Below are 24,265 nucleotides of genomic sequence, written 5' to 3' on the forward strand. Positions count from 1 at the left end.
TCCTTGAAGGTTTTTTTTTTGGAAAAGGGAATGTTTGGTGGGATTTCTGAAGTAATCTTAGGAAGTAATTCTTAAGAAATCTTTAAAAGGACACTAAGATAAGTGATGAATGCTTGAGGAAATTCCAAGTTTAATTACTGGAGAAATATCTAAAAGAGTTATTTGAGGGAAGAATTGAGAAATACTTGAAGAATCTATGGAAAATCACCAAAGGAATATTAAGAGGATTCTCTGAAAGAAACGGAAGAATGCTTAAAGAAACCCTAGAAGGGTTTATCTTCCTCTGAGGGAATCCCGATGTAATTTTTCTGGAATTTTGAAAGAATTCTTTAGATGATCTTCTAGATGAATCCTCAGAATATAATTGATAGATTCTTGAACTTATATTTCGAGAAATACTCGATGAAGCCTTTGCAAGAATCTTTTGAATTACTCTGTAGTTTTTTGAAAACATTCCTGCATGTCTGAGGTGAACCAGCCAAGGGACTGAAAGCCTCATTAGTTAATAAGGCTAATTATAATAATAGCATTCCTGAAGGAGTGCTTTTAGAGGAATACTGAATGATATCCTTGCATTTACAACTTAAAAGTTTCTTGAATAAAAATTATTCTTCAAGAAAAAATTCTTAAATAAAAAAGTACAGCAATCTTTGAAAGCGTTTATAAATGATTATTTGGTGCAATATTTAAATAAATTGTTAAAACGGTTTCAGCCTAATTCTTGTAAAAAAATCTCGCGCTCCCGAAAAAAATCATAAAGAAAAACAGAAAATAAAATAAGATAGATAATTTTTAACCTTCCGTTGGCCATCACTGCCAGCATCACTAGAATACTGAGTACAAAAAGCGAGATTTTTTCAAAGTTTTGTACAAAATATAACAGTGAGATTATTCGACAGTTAAATGTATAGATTTATCATTGTAAAATATGTACATATTATGTAATTTTCACGGGGGCCTACCAATTTGCTTCCGCACCGGGCCCCCAAATTCCTAGCTACGCCACTGCCCTTTACAAGTTGTGGAGGAATTTTTCTCAGGAGTATTATATGGGAATACCTATCAGAGTTCTAGGGAATTTCTGGACTCTAAGGGAATTCATTTCTGGATTTTGGGATTTTTCCTAACAGGGTTCCCTACCAATGGTGAAATCAGAATTCTAAGAAATTTCTGGATGATCTGGATTTATTCCTCTAAGGATTGTGGAAGACACTCACTTAAGATCTTACTCAGAATTATGAAGAAATCTTTCTCAGCATTCTCAGGACTTCTTGGAGAATCATACTCAGCATTCTTAGAATTGTGGCGAAACTCCTCTCAGAATTCTGGGGGAATATTTCCTAGGATTCTGGAGGAACTCCCAACTGGATTCTAGTGGTATACTTCTCAGGATTCTGCGTTAGATCCTTTTAAGATTCTCTGAAAATTCTGGCTTTCTGGGGTAATCCCCGTCAGGATGCTGGGGAAATTTCTATCAAGGTTCTGGGAAATTGTGTCATGTTTCTGGAGAAATCCTTAGGATTCTGAGGCAATATTTTTCAAGATTCTAGGGCACTTTTTTCAGAATTATTAATAATTGACGAATCTCTCATGAGGTTTATTTATTTATTTATTTATTTAATTATTTCAACGAACCTTGTTGGTTTAATTGAAAACTTATTACCTAATTTGACATAAAATAACAGCAACAAAAAACAATGTGATTCATAACACAAACATCAAAATACTTTCGTTTACAAAAACAATTCTCTACTAAATTTGACATAAAGCATCAGGTTATTGAACTCTTCTCCTATTTTCACTTATTAAATTACTATGTCAGAGGTCTCCACACTAAACGTCGGTTTTCAAACTCTCGGAACTTTACTCCTATCGGCCATGTCGTAGGTTTCATGGCAATGCATTTCAAATTAGAATCTAGCGTTATTTTGAATGACACATAATCTAGCTCATCATTTGCTAAACCTCTCGGTATGAGTTTCCTGACCTTAACTTTGCTTGTATCATTAATTTCTAGACTACTTCTTACGAGCCTTTGAACATCATCTTCCGTGGTACGGCACTCTATGTTCGTTAGAAAAAGGGAGAATGTATTGTCAGTACCAGATGTATCGGGAATACTAGCAACACCACCAATAGAATTATTTACATTCAATTCATCACATACACAAGGCTTCATTCCATCTAATAAATCATCACGAGATACTGATGCATTAGGAGTTGATTGAATTCGCTGGTGGATCGTATCATATTGCAGTTGCGGTTTGATACTATGCGATGCAAGTGTAGCGAGCCTTCCGAAAATTTCCGACACAGCTGTTTTTAGTTCGGCAATATCTGTTTCCACTGTTGATTGAGCACAAGAGACATCGTTACCGACGGGCTCGTCGTTGCAGGTATCTCGCGTTGAACAATAATTCGCCAAACAGCTATCACACATCCAGAGGATGTTTTTCGAAAACAGAGCAGCAACGGTTGTATCGGTCAATCCCACACAGGCAGCGTGATATCGTTGAGCACACTTCCCTTCGCATATTGTATATCGCTCCTTCTTACGATCGATAGTGTGAGAGCATTCGTTGCAGTAAATCTCACTCATCGCTGTGACCCACGAGCTATTAACAAATGGCCGTAAAATCTGCTATTGCTACGTTCTTCTTTTGGCCGATAGTATCACTTTTTGGCGTTGCAACTGCACAATTTCGACAACACTAGTCGAAATAATGTTCTATTCTTCGATAACTAAGTCACCAGCAATATTGCGAATAAACTAACAGTAGTAATATCGATACAAACAGCGGAGCTTAACGAGCGACAGTCGACGCAATATAACGACACACACAAGGACGACAACGACGACAACGACGACACACAAGGACAAGGTTCTGGGCAGAATTATTTGGAAAAATTGGATTTTAAAAAATCCCTCGCATAGATTTTGTGATTCCTCTTAGGGTTGGAAGAGACCCTTCTCAGCATTCTACGCGAATCCCAGAAGAATTTTGTTTTGTGTATTCTGGAGCAGTTGCTCCCAGAAATCCCTTGTTAGGATTCTGGAAGAGTCCTTCTTAGTAGTCAGGGAAAATCCCTGACAAGATTATAGGATGATTCTCTTGAGATTCTGGTGTAATAATTTAAAGTGTTCTGGAGGAATCACTCTCAGAGTCCTGGGACAATCTCTTTCAGAAGTTTAGGGGAGTCCTATCAAAAATTCTGGAGGAACGTCTTTCAGGAATCTGCGGTAATTTTTCTGTTTTAAGTGGGAATACCTCTAAAAATTCCAGAGAATCCTTCACAAGATGCTGGGGAAATCCACTATAGAAGTTTTCGCCATCCCTTCCAGGAAAAAATCCTTATCAGATTATCGGATAAATTCTTCTTAGGTTTCTAGATATATTTCTCTTAAGAATCTGGAAGAACCCCTCATATGATCCCTCTCAGGATTCTGCGGGAATTACTCGTAGAATTCTTGAGAATACCTTTCAGGATTCTGTCAGAATTATTCTCAGCATTTTAAAGGATTCTACCCATGATTTTTAGGGAATTGTGGGAATATACTCAAAAGGATTCTGGGGGAATTCTTATCAGGATATTGGGAGAATCCTATCTCCTAGAATTCTGTGAGAGTATATCTCAGGTTTCTTTGGCAATCCTGCCCAGTATTTTGAGGGAACCTTTCTCACGATTCTGGAGTAATCCTTCTTAGGGTTCTAAGCTCCCCTTTTCTGGAATCTGGGTCATTTCTTTTGAGTTTCTAGGGAAATTCATCTTAGAATTCCGAAAATCTTTTTTTTTTTTTTTGAGAATCTTTCACAGTTTTCTAGATGAATTTATCTCAAGAATGTGAAAGAACCGTGCTTGAAAGTCCTCTCAGGATTCTGGGGGAATTCATTTTAGGATTCTGGAAAATTTTAGGAGAATCCCAAGGGGAAGCTTCTCTGAGACAATCTATCGCGTGATTCTGGGAGAATTCCTCTTGGGACTCTGAGACAATCCGTCTTATAGATATGGAGTAATCTTTCTCAGAAATCTAGAAAATCTAGGAAGAATTCAGAGAGAATTTCTACCAAGATACCGGAAGAGTCTTGCTAGATAATGTCACTGAGGATTCTGATGTAATCATTTTCAGCATTCTGAAGAAATTCTTTCAGGATTCTGAAGCAGTCTCTTTAAAGATTCTGGGGGAATTTCTCTCAGAAATATATAAGAATACTTCTCAGAGTGCCTGGCAATATCATGATCTCAGTATTTTTCTTTCGATTGAAAAATATTAAATTCCTTTTTTGTCAGAATGCACTGTCTCAACGTCATATCAATTTTCGAATCAGAGTCGAACATTTCGATATTGATGTGCAATCTCGAATTTTGATATTCAATTTATTAAGACTAGTAAAACATACCATGAGCTTGAAGTACATGCAGCAAACGAATCATTTTATAGTTTTGTAACATTTTATAGTATCGAATCGATGTGAAAACATCGGTTCAAAGCATTCGAATAAATCTGTGAATCGATTCTGCTGATCTGATTCGAATCGATTCACAAAAATCGATGTCTCAGGCAGATTTGCCCAATGCTACCGTGTACCCACCGTAAAACGTCTCGTGGTCTATAGAGGGTCCCTGAGAATAGACCAAATCTTATCAGCCAACATTGTGTGTATCTGAATTGATCCATTGAAAGAAAACGTGGGTAATCGATTTTTTTTCTAATGATTTATGTAGTTTTAAAGATTTTGAACCACCCTAACAGCAAAAAATACATAATTGGCTTCTTTAAGGGTATCCAGATTAATTCATAATCCGATGCTCCGCCCAAAAATTAGTCGAAATCCAAAATTTCATAATTTTTGGAGTCCGGGAACTATTTTTGAAATTCATTTAAAGGTTGTATGGGGAAATTTTTTTGTTCGGGTCGATTGAACTGTCATTCTATCCACGAAAATTAAAACTATTTTGTTAATTTAACCATCAAAACAAAGGTATTGGAATCCAATAAATTCACATCATATTCAGAAAAATGAGCTCTTTCGATTAGGCTATAGAAAATAGCAATTTTTTATTCACTAAACAACCCAATTATTGGTAATTTCAATGCCAATACAGTATATAATAAACAACAAATCAAAAGGTTAATCAAAATCTGCGTTCAAAAAACACATCGTGTTAGCTAATTATCGATATCTTTTTACATGCTTCTTATAATCAGCAGGTTTAAAAATTTTGAAGCACCCTAATATAATAAAATCAAAACATATATGAAAAGTTCCATATCAGACATAGGTTTAGGGCACTAAAAGCATCATTACCTGTGACTTTTAGCCATTTCGGTTAACATTTGAGGTTTTGTCCGAGCTTTGTATGGAGGCCCGCCACTGTGTCAGTCGGCGGACACTTCAGCAGCGCTGCTTTCATGAGCTCTTCAGGCTGAAACTTCATGTATACGCTGTACTCCCTGGGATCACGGAACATAGCACACAGGGACTCCGGAGACCAAGGCGGAGACCACCCAGCCTTTCGAAAGAAGACAAAAACCTCCTTGTCCGATGGCATTTTCGATTGTTATCCGACACAGTTAGTTGACGTGGACATGTCGGGATCCCTTTTTGCCTTTTTCTGGACCGATAACGATGAACTGGCTCAAGGTGAAGACTACTCTCGATTAACGGCTACGCAGTCTTGGGATTTCAAAAACGAGTTGTTTTATTCACCCGACGTTTTGACACGGGGATAGTGTCTTCCTCAGGGGGAAAATAATTACTATCGTTTTTTGTCAATTGTTTTGTCTAACTGTAACTGTCCCTTTTTGTGTCGTTTTTGGTACATGACTTCGGAATCACTTTCAGTTTAACGGTTTTTTGGCACTATCCCCGCGTCGAAACGTCGGGTGAATAAAACAACTCGTTTTTGAAATCCCAAGACTGCGTAGCCGTTAATCGAGAGAGTCAACCATACAGTCGTATTTCAATAGCGGTACACATACTACACGGAGACAAATTTCGTTCGTTTGAAACAAAAATATTCATGTTTATTCGGTAAACTTATAAAATATTTAAGGGCGGACGGGACGGTCGAGGGAATATCCGCCATTGCTCTGTGGCTACCAAGATGGTAATCTCAGATTCTACTTCATATTTTGCAACAAAAACCTATCATTGTGTATGCTCACTTGCAGTGCATATGCTGATTGGTTTTCAACATCTTCAGTGCGATAGAACTTGAGATTACCATCTTCAAAATCGCGAGGCAAATTGTTAGAAAGAGAGACAACTAACTCAATTACATTTTGATTCCTACAATACCCATTGAAGAGCCCCCCGTTCCGCCGACGAGAACATAAACAAAACTCCCAAGTTCCAGCTGCAGCACCAAACAAGATTTCCTCTTGCAAAAAGTCAAGTTTCACCAAAAGTTTTCACGAAATCCCATTGATTTCGGGAGCGTATGTTATCTACATGATTTTGGCATTGAAAGTGCCACGCGGGAAGTGGGTTTTCCTAGAGAAGGAAATGACTTTATAAATTTAATTGGAAAACAAATATTTCCGTAGGGCCAACCTGCCACAAAAAAAATTACATTTGTTTCTAACATAGCCTGTCAGAAGATGCATGTTTGTTTCAAAAATGGATTGAATTTGCTTCAAATGTGACGCTCGATTTGCTCCAAACAGTTTTATTTTTGTTGCCAGAACAAATTGATAATTTATTTGAGTTTACCTGAAATATTTTTGATTTTACCATGCTTTTTTCTGCGTGTATCATAAATATTTCCACCTTCATCCTTGGTGGCGCTGCTAACAGTGACTCCCGGTTTTCAGCAGTGCTGCAAGTCTTCTTGATAAAGTGGTCTTCGCTCAAGGTCAATACTGCAATGGACAGCCGAGCTCCAGCCGAATCAATAAAAGTTGCGCACCAAATAAACGCTTCTGTACAGTAGCACGTCTATTCACTCCGGCGCTTGAATGCGAACTGAACCTGAATACTTACCTGATATATAAATTGTGAAACACATCGGTTAACGCCCGATAGGGATACGGAGGGTTAGGTTTCAAGCAAGCGTTATCATTGTTCGGGAATTAAAAAGCAGTTTTTACACGGTAAAACAAAACATATACCACAAAAATTTATTCACTATAGGAAAAACGTTAGTTTTGAAGAAAAACAAAACACTTTCAAATGTTTGATGATGAATTCAATGACAAATTGTTTAACGTTAACGGAAATCGGATACAATCAAACCACTGCCAACCAATCGTGTTTTTTTTTATTTTTATTCCAATAATTACATCATTAGTTGCTTCCACGTTAGTTTTTTCTTTTCTTTCTTTATTTGTCATTTTCCGCCATTTTTCCCACTCACGCTTCGTTCATCCGTTGTACCTACCGCATGTACGTGCGAAATTCTTCGTTTTATTCTTTTGTTTTCATTTCAACCCTTAACCATGTATAACCATTTCATGCCGTTCCGTTTTGCCGGTTTTAGTCGGGTTTCCGTTCAATTAGTTTATAACCATATGTTACACTTAGTTCACTTAATTCTTACCGTAGTCATTAATTAAGATGATGGTTCCTATAGTTCTAGGCGAATCTGTTTTATGGTTTGCTCCAGTTTTTTTTTTTTCTGTGTTCTGATTTTGCACGTGGTCAATCTCTCTCGGGGTGAGTTTTTCGAGTTTCGAGTTGTTTCTCGCGCACGCGTGGGTGGCTGTTACTGGATTGTGAGTTTGCTAAATGTGAGAAATTCTGAACAGTATGATACAACGTGGGAAACTGATAGAATGGTATTTATCGAGTGAAAGAGAGCTTCGAGTGATATTTACTAGTCAGAAATGCAATTTTTGTCCGTTTTGTGTGATGAACTTTTTTGATGAATATGAGATCTTACAAGTGTGTGTGAATTTTTATTTTGCTTTCTTCGATAACTTTCAATTTAGGAACCATGAAATCAGTTGAAATTGCCGATGGTGGCGCTTTTGAAGTACTTCCAAGACGAAATGTTCGCGAAACCGGACTTCTGTTGATCAATTTCGTCGAACATCTTGGCTTGAAATACTTTATGAATTGCAGTTTTGCTTTGACATTGTTCGATACCTGGTACTAGTATGTGTATTGCAGTTGAGTGAGTTTCATAAAATCCAAACGATTGATATGGCACATTTAATAACGAAAGATATGATAGTGTTTATAATTGAAGATGTGCACATGCATTGATATGGGTTCAGTTGGATATTGCCTACGCATTGATCTCTTTTGTAGGGTAATGGCAATAACAAGATTTTCTTGGTGGGAATGTTTTGTTGCTTTTGATGTAATATCGCGGTTATCGAAATAAAAAAAAAGTGTTCGAGAATTTTGAAATTCTTGCCTTTTCTAATTGTGCGTTTTGTCTGATCTTTTTAAATTTTGATTTAATGCTTCTTTTTGGACGTAAACAGAATAATTAAATTATTGTTTGCGGATGTATTTCCAATCCAATTAAATGTCATCTTAAACAAACCGGGAAATTTGGAGATACTAACCAATGGATGGTGAACTTGTGCCTCGCAAGAGCTGTGAATTATTTTCAATTTTTCGCGCTTTCTCTACATATCCATACGAATTTGCATTGCAATGCACTCCGCGGTTTAGTCGAAACTGGAAGCATTTTCTATTTTTTTTGGTTTTTCATTTTTTTATAAAATAAAGAAGCAATATTTTCAAAATCGGTTTTCGTACACACGTAGAGTATGGATCAAGGTATCTCCTGATTTTTTTTCCAGGAGGAAAATGTTTTTCGTTTTTGCAGAAACCATTTTTTGTGAAATTTAGTTTAAAAATGGTTTCTGCAAAAACTAAAAACATTTTCCATCTGGAAAACAAATCAGGAGATACCTTGACCATACTCTACATGGGCACGAAAACCGATTTTGAAAATATTGCTCCGTTATTTTATAAAAAATCAAAAACCAAAAAGTAAGGAAATGGATCCAGTTTCGCCTTAAGGCGGAACATCAAGAAATCGCATTTCAATTTTGCATACAAACTTTAGAGGCACAAATCTGACAAACGAAGCATCGAATCAAGCCGTACTTGTTTATCATGGCATTGCTCACTTGCAAAAAGAAACAGGTTTTCCAAATCGAGCGCATTCGTTTACGAATTTTTAAGATTGTAGCTCTTGAAAACGTGAGTAGGGGTCCAAGTCGGCCATTGTGGCAGCCATATTTGTATTCTCTGATGTTTCTCCTTAAGAAAATAACAAAAAAATGTTAAAGTCCACATGTGCTGAAAACACTCGAAAGCAAGAAAACAAAGTAGCATTCACATCGATGAAATATATGTATGTCAAGAATGTACTTAAATTCCTTCCATTATTATGTACTTTTTTGCTGGATTGAGGGAGGGGAATACAACGAACGGTTCCGGCTCGACGGTCATACAGATTCCTTGCAAATTACAACTCTTTTCTGACAATATCATACAAAAACAAAAAAAAACATGTACCTTTCGCCCAGGACAATAGTGGCATAATAGAACAATGGGTTGGTTACTTACAATGAACTGTCAGCGAGAACGTTTCGATAGCATAAACTTTCCCGAATGAGAAATTGGCATGATTTCGTAGTTTCTGAACGTATTAACGAGATGACATGTTTTGGCTTCGATTCGATATGTACACATACTGCCGAAGTTTGCTCCGATTGTTGATGGGGGGGTTTTGCATGACTCTGTGTAGTGTAGTGGTAATGATTTGATCTTACTTCGGTAAATGCAATTATGATATCGAACTATCTAAGGTTGGTTTCATCCATTTTTGATATAATATTTCACTGATATATAACATATTTATAGATTTTTGTTTTCTGTTTTGCTCCGAGAATTTCTGTCCGAGAATGCTTTTTTTAATTTTGAATAAAAACTTTATCCAAAACAGAACGGTTTCAGTGTTTTATTTCTTTTTTAATCAGGACAATTTTCTTACCCCTCGACCTGCAGTGCTTTGCCAACTAACAAGAACTAGAGCGATTTTTACACATGATGTGAAAGTCACTGCTGTAGAGAGTTTGGAGAGATGTCACTTCCCTGTTCAGTTCACGGTTAGCGTGACCCCATCTCATGCTTTTCTTTTTGTCTAAGTGATTTCAGGTCTTGGTTTTGGATTCAACTGTTTTACTTACTTAGTTGTTTTAAAATATTTCTTCTTCTTAGCTTACATGCTAACTAGAGTTCATAGATTCTATATATACTTTTTAAATAAACAAACACCTCTTCAAGGTATCATTTAGCTTGCCATTCTTTTCCGCCCATTTGCCTACTGCTCGCAACCGCACATAATCGGAAAGTAAATCAATAATTTTCATTTCATTAATACTATATGGAAGACATCATATAAAACGTGTTCATTTTTCTCGTATTTCATTAGTCATTAATATGCCCATTTCGCAATGATACAGACAGACAAAATCAAAAACATATATATAGCGTTTCATAGGCTAACACGAGAGACATGGAAAAATGTGGACTCATATATTCAGACGGTTTTTTAGCACTCACCGCTCTCTTGGAGATTCTCTCACTCATTCATTTTTTTTTTTTTTTTTTGTTGTTGTATAACTCATTCACCCGAACGCGAACCGATAGCGTAAATTACAGCTCCAAATAAAATTGCTTGACACTCTGCCACTTTTTTTTTGTTTTGTTTATACACACCCCTTCTACACATTGCTCCCTTCGATGGGTAGAAGTGGTAGAAGTTCTTCTTGGTTGGATTGTAGGTTGTTCGGTTTCGTTTAGTTATAGCTCTTTCCACAATCATAGAATTTACATGCTTATTGCTGATCATAATTTGTATTCGTGTTGGTTTGCTTCGTGACCTGCTGTAGTATTCGATTCGTTCGTTTCATCTTATTAAAACATAAAGAACCTTAAATTAAAGGTATGTTTGATTAGAATTTAGATCATCTGTTGTTGAATCTCGAGTAGAAGTGGAAGTGCCTTCTCTGGGAATGCTCGCATGGTGGATTAATCTAACAACGGAACAAACAAATCAAAATAAATTAAAGCCTATAGGGTGCCTGCACCAATTATGGCACTACCTAAGAAAAACTATTTGTACAAAAATTACGCGAAGATCAACAAATGTTATCAATACCCAGGTAACCAGTTAAAATGGCATTAATTCGGCACTATATGCGCCTTTACAGCAGGTCATTAAATGCTAATCTGCCGTATAGAGTAAGGTGGGGCAAAAGTTCGACCCTAGTTGAAAATTCAACTACTTTCTAAAAATCTAAGATAAAAATAAATGAACACCGTCTGGTGATTCTACCATCCATGAGCTAAAATTTTGCTGAACAAAGCTACGCCAAATGTCTTATCAATTTTGAGTTACAACACCTTTTGTATGTGTGTGTCTCATTCGAACTTTTGCCCCACCACTGGGGCAAAAGTTCGAATCTAGTGTTTGTGAAATTTTGCTAACCGTAGGACACTATTTTGACACTTTGGTAATAGGAATATCTGAAACCACTTAATATTTGATGTTGGAACTGGAATACACTTTAAAGTTCGATCTGGATTTTACCCAAATCAGGGATAAATTTTATACACCAAAAAATAGTAGTTTTCCGCCAAATCCAGATAAAACAACTTTTTTTCCACTTTGATCGAATTTTCTCACTAATTCCATCATTCTTAGAGATAATATGAACATTTTGTACAATTTTAGGTTTTCACCTTAAGTTGCCACATGACTCGAACTTTTGCCCCACAATTCGAACTTTTGCCCCACTATGTGTAAAATATGATTTCCAAATCTTTTTTGCAAAAAGATACATGCTAAAGCATCTTCGAAATATACCTAGTTACGCCCCAAAACAAAATATCGAATTTGATACAATTCCATTTCATGCGTTGGAAGGACCATGGCATGTTACATTTTTTTTGATCAAAAATCAACATTTTGTCATAACTTTTCGAAATATTGATCAATTTTCATAATTTTTGCAGTGAAAGACTCTTTTTCAAAAAGGCTTCGAACAACCTGGACACCCGAAAGAAATAATTTGAGTTGAGCTCAAAAACTTCAAAAGAAACTTTTGCCCCACTCGAACTTTTGCCCCACTTTACTCTATGCACCATTAGTGCTAATTAAATGCATGTTTTGGCCCAATATACGGTTGATTAAATGCTTATCCATCCTATCCCCCAGATTGGCAATAATAAAAACAAATATTTTCTCCTGCCCATTTTACGGCTTCCCTTTCTCTTCTTTTTTCTCGGAACTTTTAAGACTTCGGCATGTACTGAACTGCTGTTGCTGTATTTGTTGCTGCTTTCGGCCAAATTTGGAATCGATCCCTCGATCCTCGGGTTGACGATGGTCCCGAACCGCTCTACAGGGTAAGCTATAGATGAAGCTACACAGATAGAGCGCTTTAGATTTTTGATCTATTTAAGGTATGAGTATTACACCGGCAGTTACTTCGTTATGTTATGAGGCAGGTGCTGATAATAAAATCGATAATAGAAAACCAACCATGGAATAATTTGCCAAGGCATGTTTTCCCATTGATTTTCTTCGTTGTTATCTATGATTGAATGGACATGTGAATGATGATGTCTTCTAAAGCCGTGGCACGTCAATCAGAAAGTGGAAATGTTTTATGGTTTTAGCATCACTCATCTCTCTTAGCAGTTTCATGGCAATAAAGTAGCAGTTATGATGCCTATTGATCAAAACATACCGTATATTTGAAATGTTACGAAATTGCTGTCAGATTTTAAGTAGCATTTGAATTGATAATATAGGGCAGTTTAGCAGTCGAACTGCGGTGATACGGCAGTAAGCAGGCCGAATGCAAAAATAAAACAGAACTACGGCTTATTCAAATGGTTATTGGTTACCAGGGTATGTTGAAAGATAGCTTAGTTTCTATGCTTTACAGGAAAAATATAGAAACGGAGCCAAAACTAGTTTTAGTATTTATTACAGCGTGTGCCAATGATAGGAACCCTGTACAAGCTATGGTTACACTTTTTAACTTCGGTTCCTTTTCGCATTATTTGCATGGATTCCTTATGGGATTAGCCATAACTGGTTTACTATGGCGAAAAAGGGTACAAGGAAGCCGAAATTTAATGGAAAATGATTTATTTTTATCATAATTTTAGCAAAATGTGGAGTTTAAATTAGTGCAACCATCTTTTGTAAACGTGATCTGTTGCTCGCAATTTTTTTTTTCTTATTAAATGTTCGCCATCCACCAGGTATTGCAGAAATGCCGCGAATACAACGTGCCCACACATCAATTGTTCATCGATTCATTGATCGATGGGTCGATCAAGTGGAGGACGATCTGTGGACACATCGCAGAGTGTGGAACTGCACGCAAAAAAATCCGTTCCGATATATTGAGCTTCTCGAGAATTTTTAGCATTTCGTCAAGTTTCTCTTCGACCTATTGGTTGCGCGCCAGGGTATAATGTGTGTTGGGCACTTCGCGACGATTAACTCAAATCCACACACCAGCGCACAATTTGCGCGCCGATTGCCTACGCGCCAAGTTTTTCACTAGCCAAATCACTATTAATCAGTGGTTTAATGAAGTAAAAGCGTTGATACCGTCAATAATATCTTTATTGTACCATATTTCCAGACATTAGGAAGTTCAATGTTTTAGACAAAACATGGATCCGAACCCTAAGAGAGATAGAGCTCTTGGCGCGAACCATTTTGACACTTGTTTATTTACATTTTGTATGGCGCACAACCCGGCGCATGGGCTGTCGGCGCACAAGTTGTTGGCCAGTATGCGGATTTCAGAAAAGATTCGCAATACGTGCACTCCCAGTCACGGCAACGGGAACAAACGGGAACTATGCATAGCAACGATAACAACAATAAGAAATGTACACCGTGAACTAGATTTCACGTTTTCTAGAATGCCCTTATTGACAGCAGGAACTAGTTCCAGTTAACGGTGTATATTTGCTTGTTCTCATATTTGCGTTTGTTTGTTCACGTTTATCAGAACGGATTTCTGAGCGTGTGGAGACTCACAGCCATGGACCGAGTCGAATGTAGACGACTTCTATGTAAAGCAGAGGACACTCAGGCCTTAGTCTGAGACTCGGAAATACATGCGAGCTGGACACAGCTTTCTTCCTGATAGGCGTATGATCGGTAGGTGACCAATCGACGGATCGGGTGTCGTTTTTCCAACTTCTGCAAAAATAACGTGCACACCCACAGTCCGGAAGCTCTGATGATGATAAATAAGGACGCATTCTACGCACAATTCAAACGCGAGTACGACCGCTGTCCAAGTCATGACGTCAAGATCATCATAAGAAATCTAAACGCTCAGGTAGGCCAGGAATAGGAAAGCAAATCGATGGTAGAAAAGTTCAGCGTCCACCAGCTGACTAAAGAAAACCGCCAATGACGCATCGATTTCGTCACTAGCCTTTCTCGTACACTCAGTGTACTAAAAAACTATATGTTCACCCAAAAAACGATTTTTCGAAAAAAAAAAAAGCTCGGAGGATCAAGTCGCATATACCAATCAACTCAGTTCAACGAATTGAGATTATGTCTGTATGTGTGTATGTATGTATGTTTGTGCGCAAAATAAGTTCACTCACTTTTAAGGTACCGTCATTCGGAGTGACATTGGGCCTAGAGGGTAACATTGGTCCATCGATCCCACGCATTCAATATAAGCCAGATAATCCGACGATGGATGCAAAGTATCTTAGAATTATGTATTTTTTCTAATAGTTTAGCACACAATATGCATTGCCGTAGTATTCTAAACGTGCGGAATAATGGCCCAATGTCACCCCGCTTTAGCCCAATAACACCCCGCACGACGGTACTTCCCATTGGTCGATTTTTCGGATTATGGCTTGAATTTCAGTGATCCGGACCAGCACCGGTAGAACTGGCCGTATATTAAACTGAACTAGCCCCTGAACTGAACATCAAGCTGCGGCGATTTTTCTAACCTTTAGCATGGTTGACGAGTCTTGTACGGAAATCAACACTGGAGACCAGAAGCTCCACGATGTCGGCCCAAAAGTCAAGATGGCAGCCAAATGTTCAAGGTGGCGGGAAAAATTCAAGATGGAGGCTGTTTAATAGAGATTTAGGCTCTTAAAGCATGCTATATGGGAATATTTGATATGGGGATGATGTCTGAACTCCTTAAATAGCGACTAGAATATCCAAGATAGCGGTTAAAAATCCAAGATGGTGGCTTCAAATTCAAGATGGCGTCTGTTTAAAGAAGTTTAAGGCTCTAAAACCATGCAATATGAGTATATTTGGTATGAGGAAGATATCCGGAGTCCAAAAAGGCCGACCAGAATATCCAAGATGGCGATCAAAAATTTAAGATGGCGGCTCCAAATTTAAGATGGCGGCTTTTTAATGGAGTTTTAGAGCCTGAAACAATGTATTATTGGTATGTTTGGTATGGAGATGATGTCTGGATTCCAAAAATGGCGACTAGAATATCCAAGATGGTGGTCCTAAATCCTAGATGGCGGCTCCAAATTCAAGATGGCGGCTGTTTAATGAAGTATATTTTTTGTAGAGTAGATGCTTGGACACAAAAAATGTTGACCAGAACATCCGTGATGGCAATCTTAAATCCTAAACGGCGGCTTCAAATTCAAGATAGCATATTTTTCTTAAAAGTTTGAGGCTTAAACATTAAAAGCCAGATAAACGATATGATTTCTGGTATCATGAAATGGATTTCTGTTAATAGTATAATATACATCAACATTTCGTTTGAGCTTTATTGAAATGGGGTTTCGAAGGCACGAGAAAGGCGCCATCACCGCAAGGTGGATTAATTAGGGTTTTTTTTTCAAAAAATCTAAGTGGATTAAAATAAATGAAAACCCTGTACTGATTCTACCATCCATGAGCTAATATTTTACTGAGCAAAGCTACGCCAAAAGTCTTTTCATTTTTGAGTTACAACACTTTTCGTATATGTGTGTCTCATTCGAACTCTTGTCCCACCACTGCACAGTGTACAAATTCGGGCGTAAAAACGGACGCAATTCAGTTCCAGTCGCTAAGCAATCGACAGATACCCATTTCTAAGCAAAAAACACCGGGGAATCGAATGGTGCCAACCCCTTTCCTGAAAAATGTCGCCAAGTTTCTCATTTTGGCCATTTTCCCCTAAATTTGTCAAAAATACTTGAACATACCAAACTTAAATCCAAAAAAGGTGGGCGAAAACCTTAATATTTCAAAAAACTTCATGTACCAATGACAGGCAACTTGGTTTAGCAAATATTTTTCACTTTTGATCACAATAAGTGTCTCATTTTGTCCAATATCCCCTATAAAATGAGAATATTTGAGAAGTTTGGATGATTTTCAATGAAAACCATGTAAAATCGTTCAAAAGTCATGCTACTGTATGGAGAAACGCCAAACAGATCGTCTTTTGTCCATCACATTCAGAGATGATGTTCCATTTTGTCCAACATCCCCTACAAATAAAGAATATTTGAGAATTTCTGATGAATTACAATAGAAAAGCATGCGAAGTCGTTCAAAAGTCGTGATACTGAATGGAGAAACCCCGAAGAGATCGTCTCTTGTCCATCACATTCAATGATGTTGTCTCATTTTATCTAATATCCCCTATAAATTAAAAATATTTGAGAATTTCAGATGAATTTCATCAAAAAACCGTGCAAAGTCGTTCAAAAGTCGTGCTACTTAATGGTAAACCCCCAAACGAATCGTGTCTTGTCCATCACATTCAGAGATGATGTCCCATTTTGTCGAATATCCCCTATAAATAAAGAAAATTTGAGAATTTCAGATGAATTTCAATAGAAAACCATGCAAAGTCGTTCAAAAGTCGTGATACTGAATGGAGAAACCTCAAATAGATCGTCTCTTGTCTATCACATTCAATGATGTTGTCTCATTTTATCTAATATCCCCTATAAATTAAAAATATTTGAGAATATCAGATGAATTTCATTTTTTTATTTGTGAATTTTAAAATTTAGCTAATTCTTCACACATGAATTTCATGAAAAAAAAACCGTGCAAAGTCGTGCTACTTAATGGTAAAACCCCAAACAGATCATCTCTTGTTTATTATATTCAGAAATGATGTCTCATTCTGTCCTTTTCCCCTACAAATTGAAAAATACAAAAAAAATATTCAAAGACAAAAAATATCTGATTTTTGAACGACTTTGTACGGTTTTTATTGAAATTCATCTGACATTCTTAAATATTCTTAATTAATAGGGGATGTTGGACAAAATGAAACAACATCACTGGATGCGATGGATAAGACATGATTTGTTTAGAGTTTCTCCATTCAGTATCACGTTCAAAAGTCGGCTTTGCATGGTTTTTTATTGAAATTCATTCGAAATTTTCAAATATTCCTTATTTATAGGGATATTGGACAAAATGGGACATCATCTCAGAATGTGATGGACAAGACACAACCCGTTTGGCGTTCCTCCATGCAGTAGTATGATTTTTAACGACTTTGCATGATTTTTTGTTCAAATTCATCAGAAATTCACAAATATTCTCATTTCATAGGGGATATTTGACAAAATGAGACACTTATTGTGATCAAAGGTGAAAAACATTTACTAAATCAAGTTGTCTAACATTGCTACATGAGTTTTTTTTTAAATATTCAGGGTTCCTCCCAACTTTTTTGGATTTAAGTTTGCTATATTCAAGTATTTTTGACAAATTTAGGGGAAAATGGCCAAAATGAGACACTTGGCGATGGTTTTCAGGAAAGGGAACCGATTGCAGCGCCACGGTATTGCTACTTGTGTTGCCGATTTCAAATGGTCGTTAAATTCCTTACACAGTTTCCGAACTGGACTTGGATGCCTGTTCTCTGTGGCCAAATTCAGATAAAACAATTTTTTTCAACTTTGATCGATTTTTTTCACTAATTACATAATTTTTAAATATAATATATACATTTTACGAAATTTTAGGTTTTAACCTAAAGTTGCCACATGACTCGAACTCTTGTCCCACAATTCAAACTTTTGCCCCGCTATGTGTGAAATATGATTTCCAAATCTTTTTGGCAAAAAAGTTATGCATGCGTGGAGCGGACCTGGTGTGATGGTTAGAACACTTGACTATCACGCCGAGGACCTGGGATCGAATCCCACTCCCGACAAACTCACAAAATGTGAGTTCTTCCTTCGGAAGGGAAGTAAAGCGTGGGTCCCGAGATGAACTAGCCTAAGGCTAAAAATCTCGTTAATACAGATAAAAAAAGTTATGCATGCCAAAGCAGCTTCAAAATATACCTAGTTAAGCCCCAAAATTAAAAATCGAATTCAAATTCATTACAATTCCTTTCCATGCGTTGAAAGTACCATCGCAAATTGCATTTTTCTTTTCAAAAACCAAACAATTTGTCATAAATTTTCGAAATATTGATCAATTTTCATAATTTTCGGAGTGAAAGATTCTTTTTTTTAAAAGGTTTCGAACAACCTTGCCGCCCAAAAGAAATCATTTGAATTGAACACAAAAACTTCGAAAGAAACTCTTGCCCCACTCAATCTTTTGCCCCACTTTACTTATAAATTCGAATTCGGTTTTTAATTTTGGGGCGTAACTAGGTATATTCATTTATTTTTATCTGCTTTGATTTTAGGAAAAAAAAATTCAACTGGGTCGAAATTTTAACCCACCTTACTCTAAGGATGTCATCCACCAGCTCAAAAACAACGAATCAGGAAGGTATCGAACCTGAATCTTAACTCTGCCTGTACTCGTTCAAAAAGCAGCATTCATCAAACCTCAACTTTCTATTACTGAATTGCTGAAACATACTGAAAACTTGTAATTATTACAAGTTTTCAGTATGTTTCAGCCAGTGTCGAAAAAAATCAGCACAATGATGTTCAATTTGTGCGAAAACGAACACAAATAAACAAACACAGTTACCCATAGACACGAGGCCGAGTATGAACATGACAAAGAAGAGACGAGACAATGAAAGCGGCGTCTTGTGGTGTCATCCACTGTAGTTGAAGTTCAGTTCAGCTGAACTTCAGCTCGATGGATTCGAATCTGAATATTTCAATTTAAAATTGGTTTTAGGCATGCAAATACCGATATGTTACCTTAATTAAATGCATTATAGTAACTTTTGGTGAGTGATGCAAAACAACTGCATTTTTTGCTTCTGCATCGTGCTCAATTAAAACAAATCAGTTGAAATTGAAAATAATGACTTTGAGTATCAGTAGGTGGTTGAAGTTCAGCAGACAGCAATCAAAAGAATTCGAAAGCATACATTTCTGAGAATGCCGCTCGGGTTGTCAAGACGACTATCAAAACAAAAACAAATCAACGACGCTGGCGCCGTTGGGCGTCGGTGTAGACGACCGTAATTTGACAATTGCCGTCACTGGTTTCAGCAAATCTGGTACAAACAAATACAGTTATAGTTCTGAAAAAAACTGACAAATTCTCAATTAAAAAGATTAGATACGTCAAAAACATTCAAAGCAGAACTTGCTTTTGTCAGTAAATTTCTGAATCAACAACAGACGAACTCTTCTTTAGCCATTAAAAAAAAATAAAGTATTCGCTAAATATTTGAACTATTCTCAAATGTCTAAAAATATGAACATAATATCTTCAGTTCCATACCAATCTACATTAGGTTGTCCCAAAAATTGCACATGGTCAAAAAGCTTGGGGGCTCACCCTGCAAATGATAGCTAAGGGAGTTAGAAACAAACTTTTGTATGACGGCAACTTTCAGAAATGACGTTTAGAGGTCGCCCCGGCGAGATTTTTGAAAAATGGTCATTTTTCGTAACAAATTTCATACAAATATTTTTTACCGTGCAAAAATTGGCAAAACCCAGTATTTTTATATTTTTTACAGATTGATATAGATCCAAACTTTTTAGGAAAAATAGTTAACGACATGTTTTGCAGGTAACTTTTTGATACTGAATTTTTGAATTTACTGGAATTTGTCATTTTTTGATATACTATGCATTTTACACATCATAATAAGTATCTAAATCTAGTGCTAATTTAAAACAATTTCCATGAAAAGATAGGAAATTTTATGAGGAAAAACTTTACCGAAGACAGCATGGCGTTTTTTCTATCTGTTTTAGAGTTATTCACAATTTACTATTTGGTGAAATTTGTTTTTTTGGGTATTTTTTAAAAATGTTACATAAGAACTGCCCAAAAACACATACAAAGTTAAAAATCACGTATGCTCAACAAGTTTTTGTCTTAATTGTGTTATGGAATTATGGTGTCAACATATTTGATTTTTTTTTTTGTTATTCAATCCCTTCATATAGAAATAAATTAGCAAAGATTTCTTAAAAAGCTTGCTATCTTGACAAGCTTCGTACTGCCCATTGATTTTTTAAAGATATTTTCCACAAAATGTTGAGCCATATTTTCGCGTTTATCTTACTTTCCTGCCAAAATTCTCAATTATTTTTCTACACGGAGACGTATGAGTCCTGGACCAGTGAAACAGCCCAGGAAACAGTGGCAAAGTGAATAAAGGCGAATACGTTTATCCATACCACATTCAAATCGCGATTATGAACATTTTACGTAAGAATACCAATTTTTAGATACTTAGTTCCAATTCAAGACATTCTAAAAAGCAGAGCATGCCTTGTTTATATTTACTTACTTGAACTATCTTTTCAACACCGAGGCAAATTGAAACGGGTGGGATAAGATGAACCAGTGAGTTAACGTAATGTTATCGAAGGTAAGAACAATTTGATTTCCATAACACATACACGGCATACAATAAGACAAGGTAGGCTATTATTAGTAAACAACAGTTTTTGACGTAAACAAGTGATGTCATTTTTGACATCCTATATGTTGATCAAAATGATAGGGACTACTTGAACGATTTATTCATGTCTTTGAACGATTTGGACAACATCATTGAAAACCAAAACCAGCATGTTTTGCGGAATGTATCACCTTCTAAATGATATGGAAAATGTGCCGTGCGTTTGATTGTGTATTATGCTCGTATAAACCATTGTCAGTACATAACCGTTAAAAATGCCATGGCCTACTGAGGCATCTCAAAATGATACCTAATGATAAAGTTTATCGCTAGTAGGTACCTTTCTATATCTAAGAAAATGGATTTGTCAACGGAAATCAAAATTCAATAAATGATGCCACCATAATTCCTAAACACAATGAAGACAAAAACTTGTCGAGTATACGTAATTTTTTACTTTGTATGTGTTTTTGGGCAGTTCTTTTGTGATTAAAAAAAATACCTAAAAATCAAAATTTCACCAAATAGTATATCGTGAATAACTCTTAAACGGATAGAAAAAACGCAATGCTGTCTTCGGCAAAGTTTTTCCTCATAAAATTTCCAATCTGTTTAAGGAAATTGTTTCAAATTAGCATTAGGTTCAGATACTTTTTATGATGGGTAAAATGCACAGTATATCAAAAAATGACAAATTTAAGTAAATTCAAAAATTCAGTGTCAAAAAGTTACCTGCAAAACATGTCGTTAACTATTTTTCCTAAAAAGTTTGAATCCATATCAATCTGTAAAAAATATAAAAATAGTGAGTATTGCCAATTTTTGTACGGTAAAAAATATTTGTATGAAATTTATTACGAAAAATGGCCATTTTTCAAAAATCTCGCCGGGGCGACCTCTAAACGTCATTTCTGAAGGTTGCCGTCATACAAAAGTTTGTTTCTAACACCCTTAGCTATCAGTTGCAGGGTGAGCCCCCAAGCTTTTCGACCATGTGCAATTTTGGGACAACCTAATCTACATATATAAAACTAATCACAAATAGATTTTAAACTTACTCGATTCTTTACTTAAACTTTGGTCAGTAGCGCGACGGACGAAAAACAGTAAAGGAATAGATTAAGAGTTTTCCAAGTAGTATAACATAAATTACATAAAGCACAAATTTACATCTATTTTCAAGTAGATTTTGATAACTTTTCTTTTGTTCATTCCTTTAAACTATCGAAATCATAACGAATGCAATCTTCTTCTTCTAAATTAAGCTCGCTTCTTTCCGGATTCAGGTTCTCCCGATGAACTAATGCACTATCTCTTAAGATAATTTAAAATTCACTACAAAACCAAAATGAAGAAACGAATCGACAAGGGTAAAACATCGTCTGCTGCCTAACTCTGCTCATCTAGCCGTTCCTGTGTGTATAGGTACAATTCAGTTAACGGAAAAATTCAACTTAATTACGCTAATAGTTCAATACACTCTGTCAAAATTTCAACTATTTGTCAACAAAAATGTTCCTATGGGTGTTTTTTTCTGTTGCTCTGACAGCTAACGCTACAATTTATTTAGTAACTATAATACAGTTCTAAAATCTGCCCTCTTCCTATACAATGCTATATCTTACAGTGCCCTCTCCGCTGTTACCGGACAGATACGCGATCCTGCCCTTTCCTGTCTCGTGTCATAGTTTGGTGATTTGTTAGTTGCTGTTACAGTTCCGGTTCTGACAAATAGAATAGGATGTTTTATTCACTTGTCTTAACAATGTATTTTTACGAATAGAATTAAGTTTCGTTTTTTTTTGTTTCTCTTAAAATGTGATCAATAAATCGAAAAAACGTACCACAGACAGTTGTATTTTTCTTTCTTGCTTGTTTTGCCCTTAAAATTCAAATTTGATTCAGTTTTCTTCATAGTTGCTAAAGTTTTAAACATCGTATTGTCCATTACGTTTGAGTTGGTTTTCTTCTCCATCGAGTCATATTAACATTTGGTTTACCTAGACAAGTGGTGCAGCATTCACATTAGTTTTCAGTGATTCGTGCTTTGGCCAATTTGGTTCTGAACCAGGCTTTAACTTTAAGTGACGTTTGTTCTTGTGATCTGCATCAGTCTAACACTGGTGGCATCGATTCTGCGTGTGTGGGATTTGTAGTTATTCGATTATCGTTAGTCGGAGCTTGATGTTTAATCGTTTGTTGTTACCAGTTTATTTTATGTGTATACATCTAGAACATCTCTCTGTCTTATAACTCGCAGACCCCGTCCCCAATTCTATCTCGAAAAATAGGAAAAAACAACCACAACTCATCGATTTTGGCTTTGCAACTTACACCATCTAATATAATGTTCATGTAAAAAATACCCTTGGCCAATTGAACACTTTCTCGGATAAGCCAATTGTTCGCTCTTTCGACGTTGATTCTGGTTTTGTTCTACACATTATTCAATCATCCCGCGTAAAGTCGTCCGTCAGTTGACTAGGTTTTGAGTATTAGTCGAGCATCGTAGTAGTTAGTCGTCGTGGTCTCTAGTAAGCTACCAAGGATGTGCTTTATCACACACTGGTTAGTACCCATATCAGCACAAACGTCGCTATCGTCGAGAAGATTGACGCTCGGAAAAGGCCGGTAGCGGTACCGCACTGTTTGATTTCGATTTCCTCCGGATGATAGCTGATGCAGCGATTCGGTCGCTTCCGGAGCATCTTTTCCTTGGCCATCCGCCGAACACCGCATGCGCCTGGAAAAAAAACAATTGGAGGGATAGATTTAGGTTAGATATTGTAGGAAGCGTGTTGTAAACAAGCCTAAAACACTACTATTAGCAATCGTTAGAAAACAAAAAAAAAGTCATTATAGAACGTTGTGACTGATTAACCCTCGAGCAGTCGCGTCTTCGGCTACCCTCAGCAACACCACGCTCATGCTGTGTACCGCAAGTGCTTTTTTTTTCATGGTGCGTGAGCTCAGTACATGACGCGCCTACTCCCGGGATAAAGGATTATGTTCGCCATTGTCTTGTGTGGGCGTGGGTGTGAATATTGCTGTGAACCCCAGGAAAAATCTTGAGCAGTGGTCACCAAACTGCGGCCCGCGGGCCGCATGCGGCCCTCGACAAGGTTTTGTGCGGCCCGCGAACTGATTTTGAAATGTAATAGTAAGTTCTTCTTCTTCTTCTTCTTGGCGTAACGTCCTCATTGGGACAAAGCCTGCTTCTCAGCTTAGTGTTCTATGAGCACTTCCACAGTTATTAACTGAGAGCTTCCTCTGCCAATGACCATTTTGCATGCGTATATCGTGTGGCAGGTACGAAGATACTCTATGCCCAAGGAAGTCAAGGAAATTTCCTTTACGAAAAGATCCTGGACCGACCGGGAATCGAACCCGTCACCCTCAGCATGGTCATGCTGAATACCCGTGCGTTTACCGCCTCGGCTATATGGGCCC

At 36.8% G+C, this 24,265-nt stretch overlaps 1 protein-coding gene across 7 annotated transcripts in view; it reads right to left on the bottom strand.

Annotated features, from left to right (window-relative positions):
* Positions 1-7,251: 7,251 nt before the first annotated feature.
* Positions 7,252-24,265, bottom strand: part of LOC134287926 (voltage-dependent calcium channel subunit alpha-2/delta-4) — a 253,727-nt gene continuing 236,713 nt past the window's right edge. For all 7 annotated transcript variants that reach the window (XM_062851173.1, XM_062851171.1, XM_062851172.1 and 4 more), the window contains one exon: positions 7,252-23,558. In XM_062851173.1, coding sequence (XP_062707157.1) covers positions 23,374-23,558 — 185 coding nt within the window. In that variant the 3' untranslated portion in view covers positions 7,252-23,373. The remainder of the gene's footprint in view (positions 23,559-24,265) is intronic.

This window comes from Aedes albopictus, chromosome 2 (genome assembly GCF_035046485.1).
Source record: "Aedes albopictus strain Foshan chromosome 2, AalbF5, whole genome shotgun sequence".
Taxonomy (NCBI): Eukaryota; Metazoa; Arthropoda; class Insecta; order Diptera; family Culicidae; genus Aedes; species Aedes albopictus.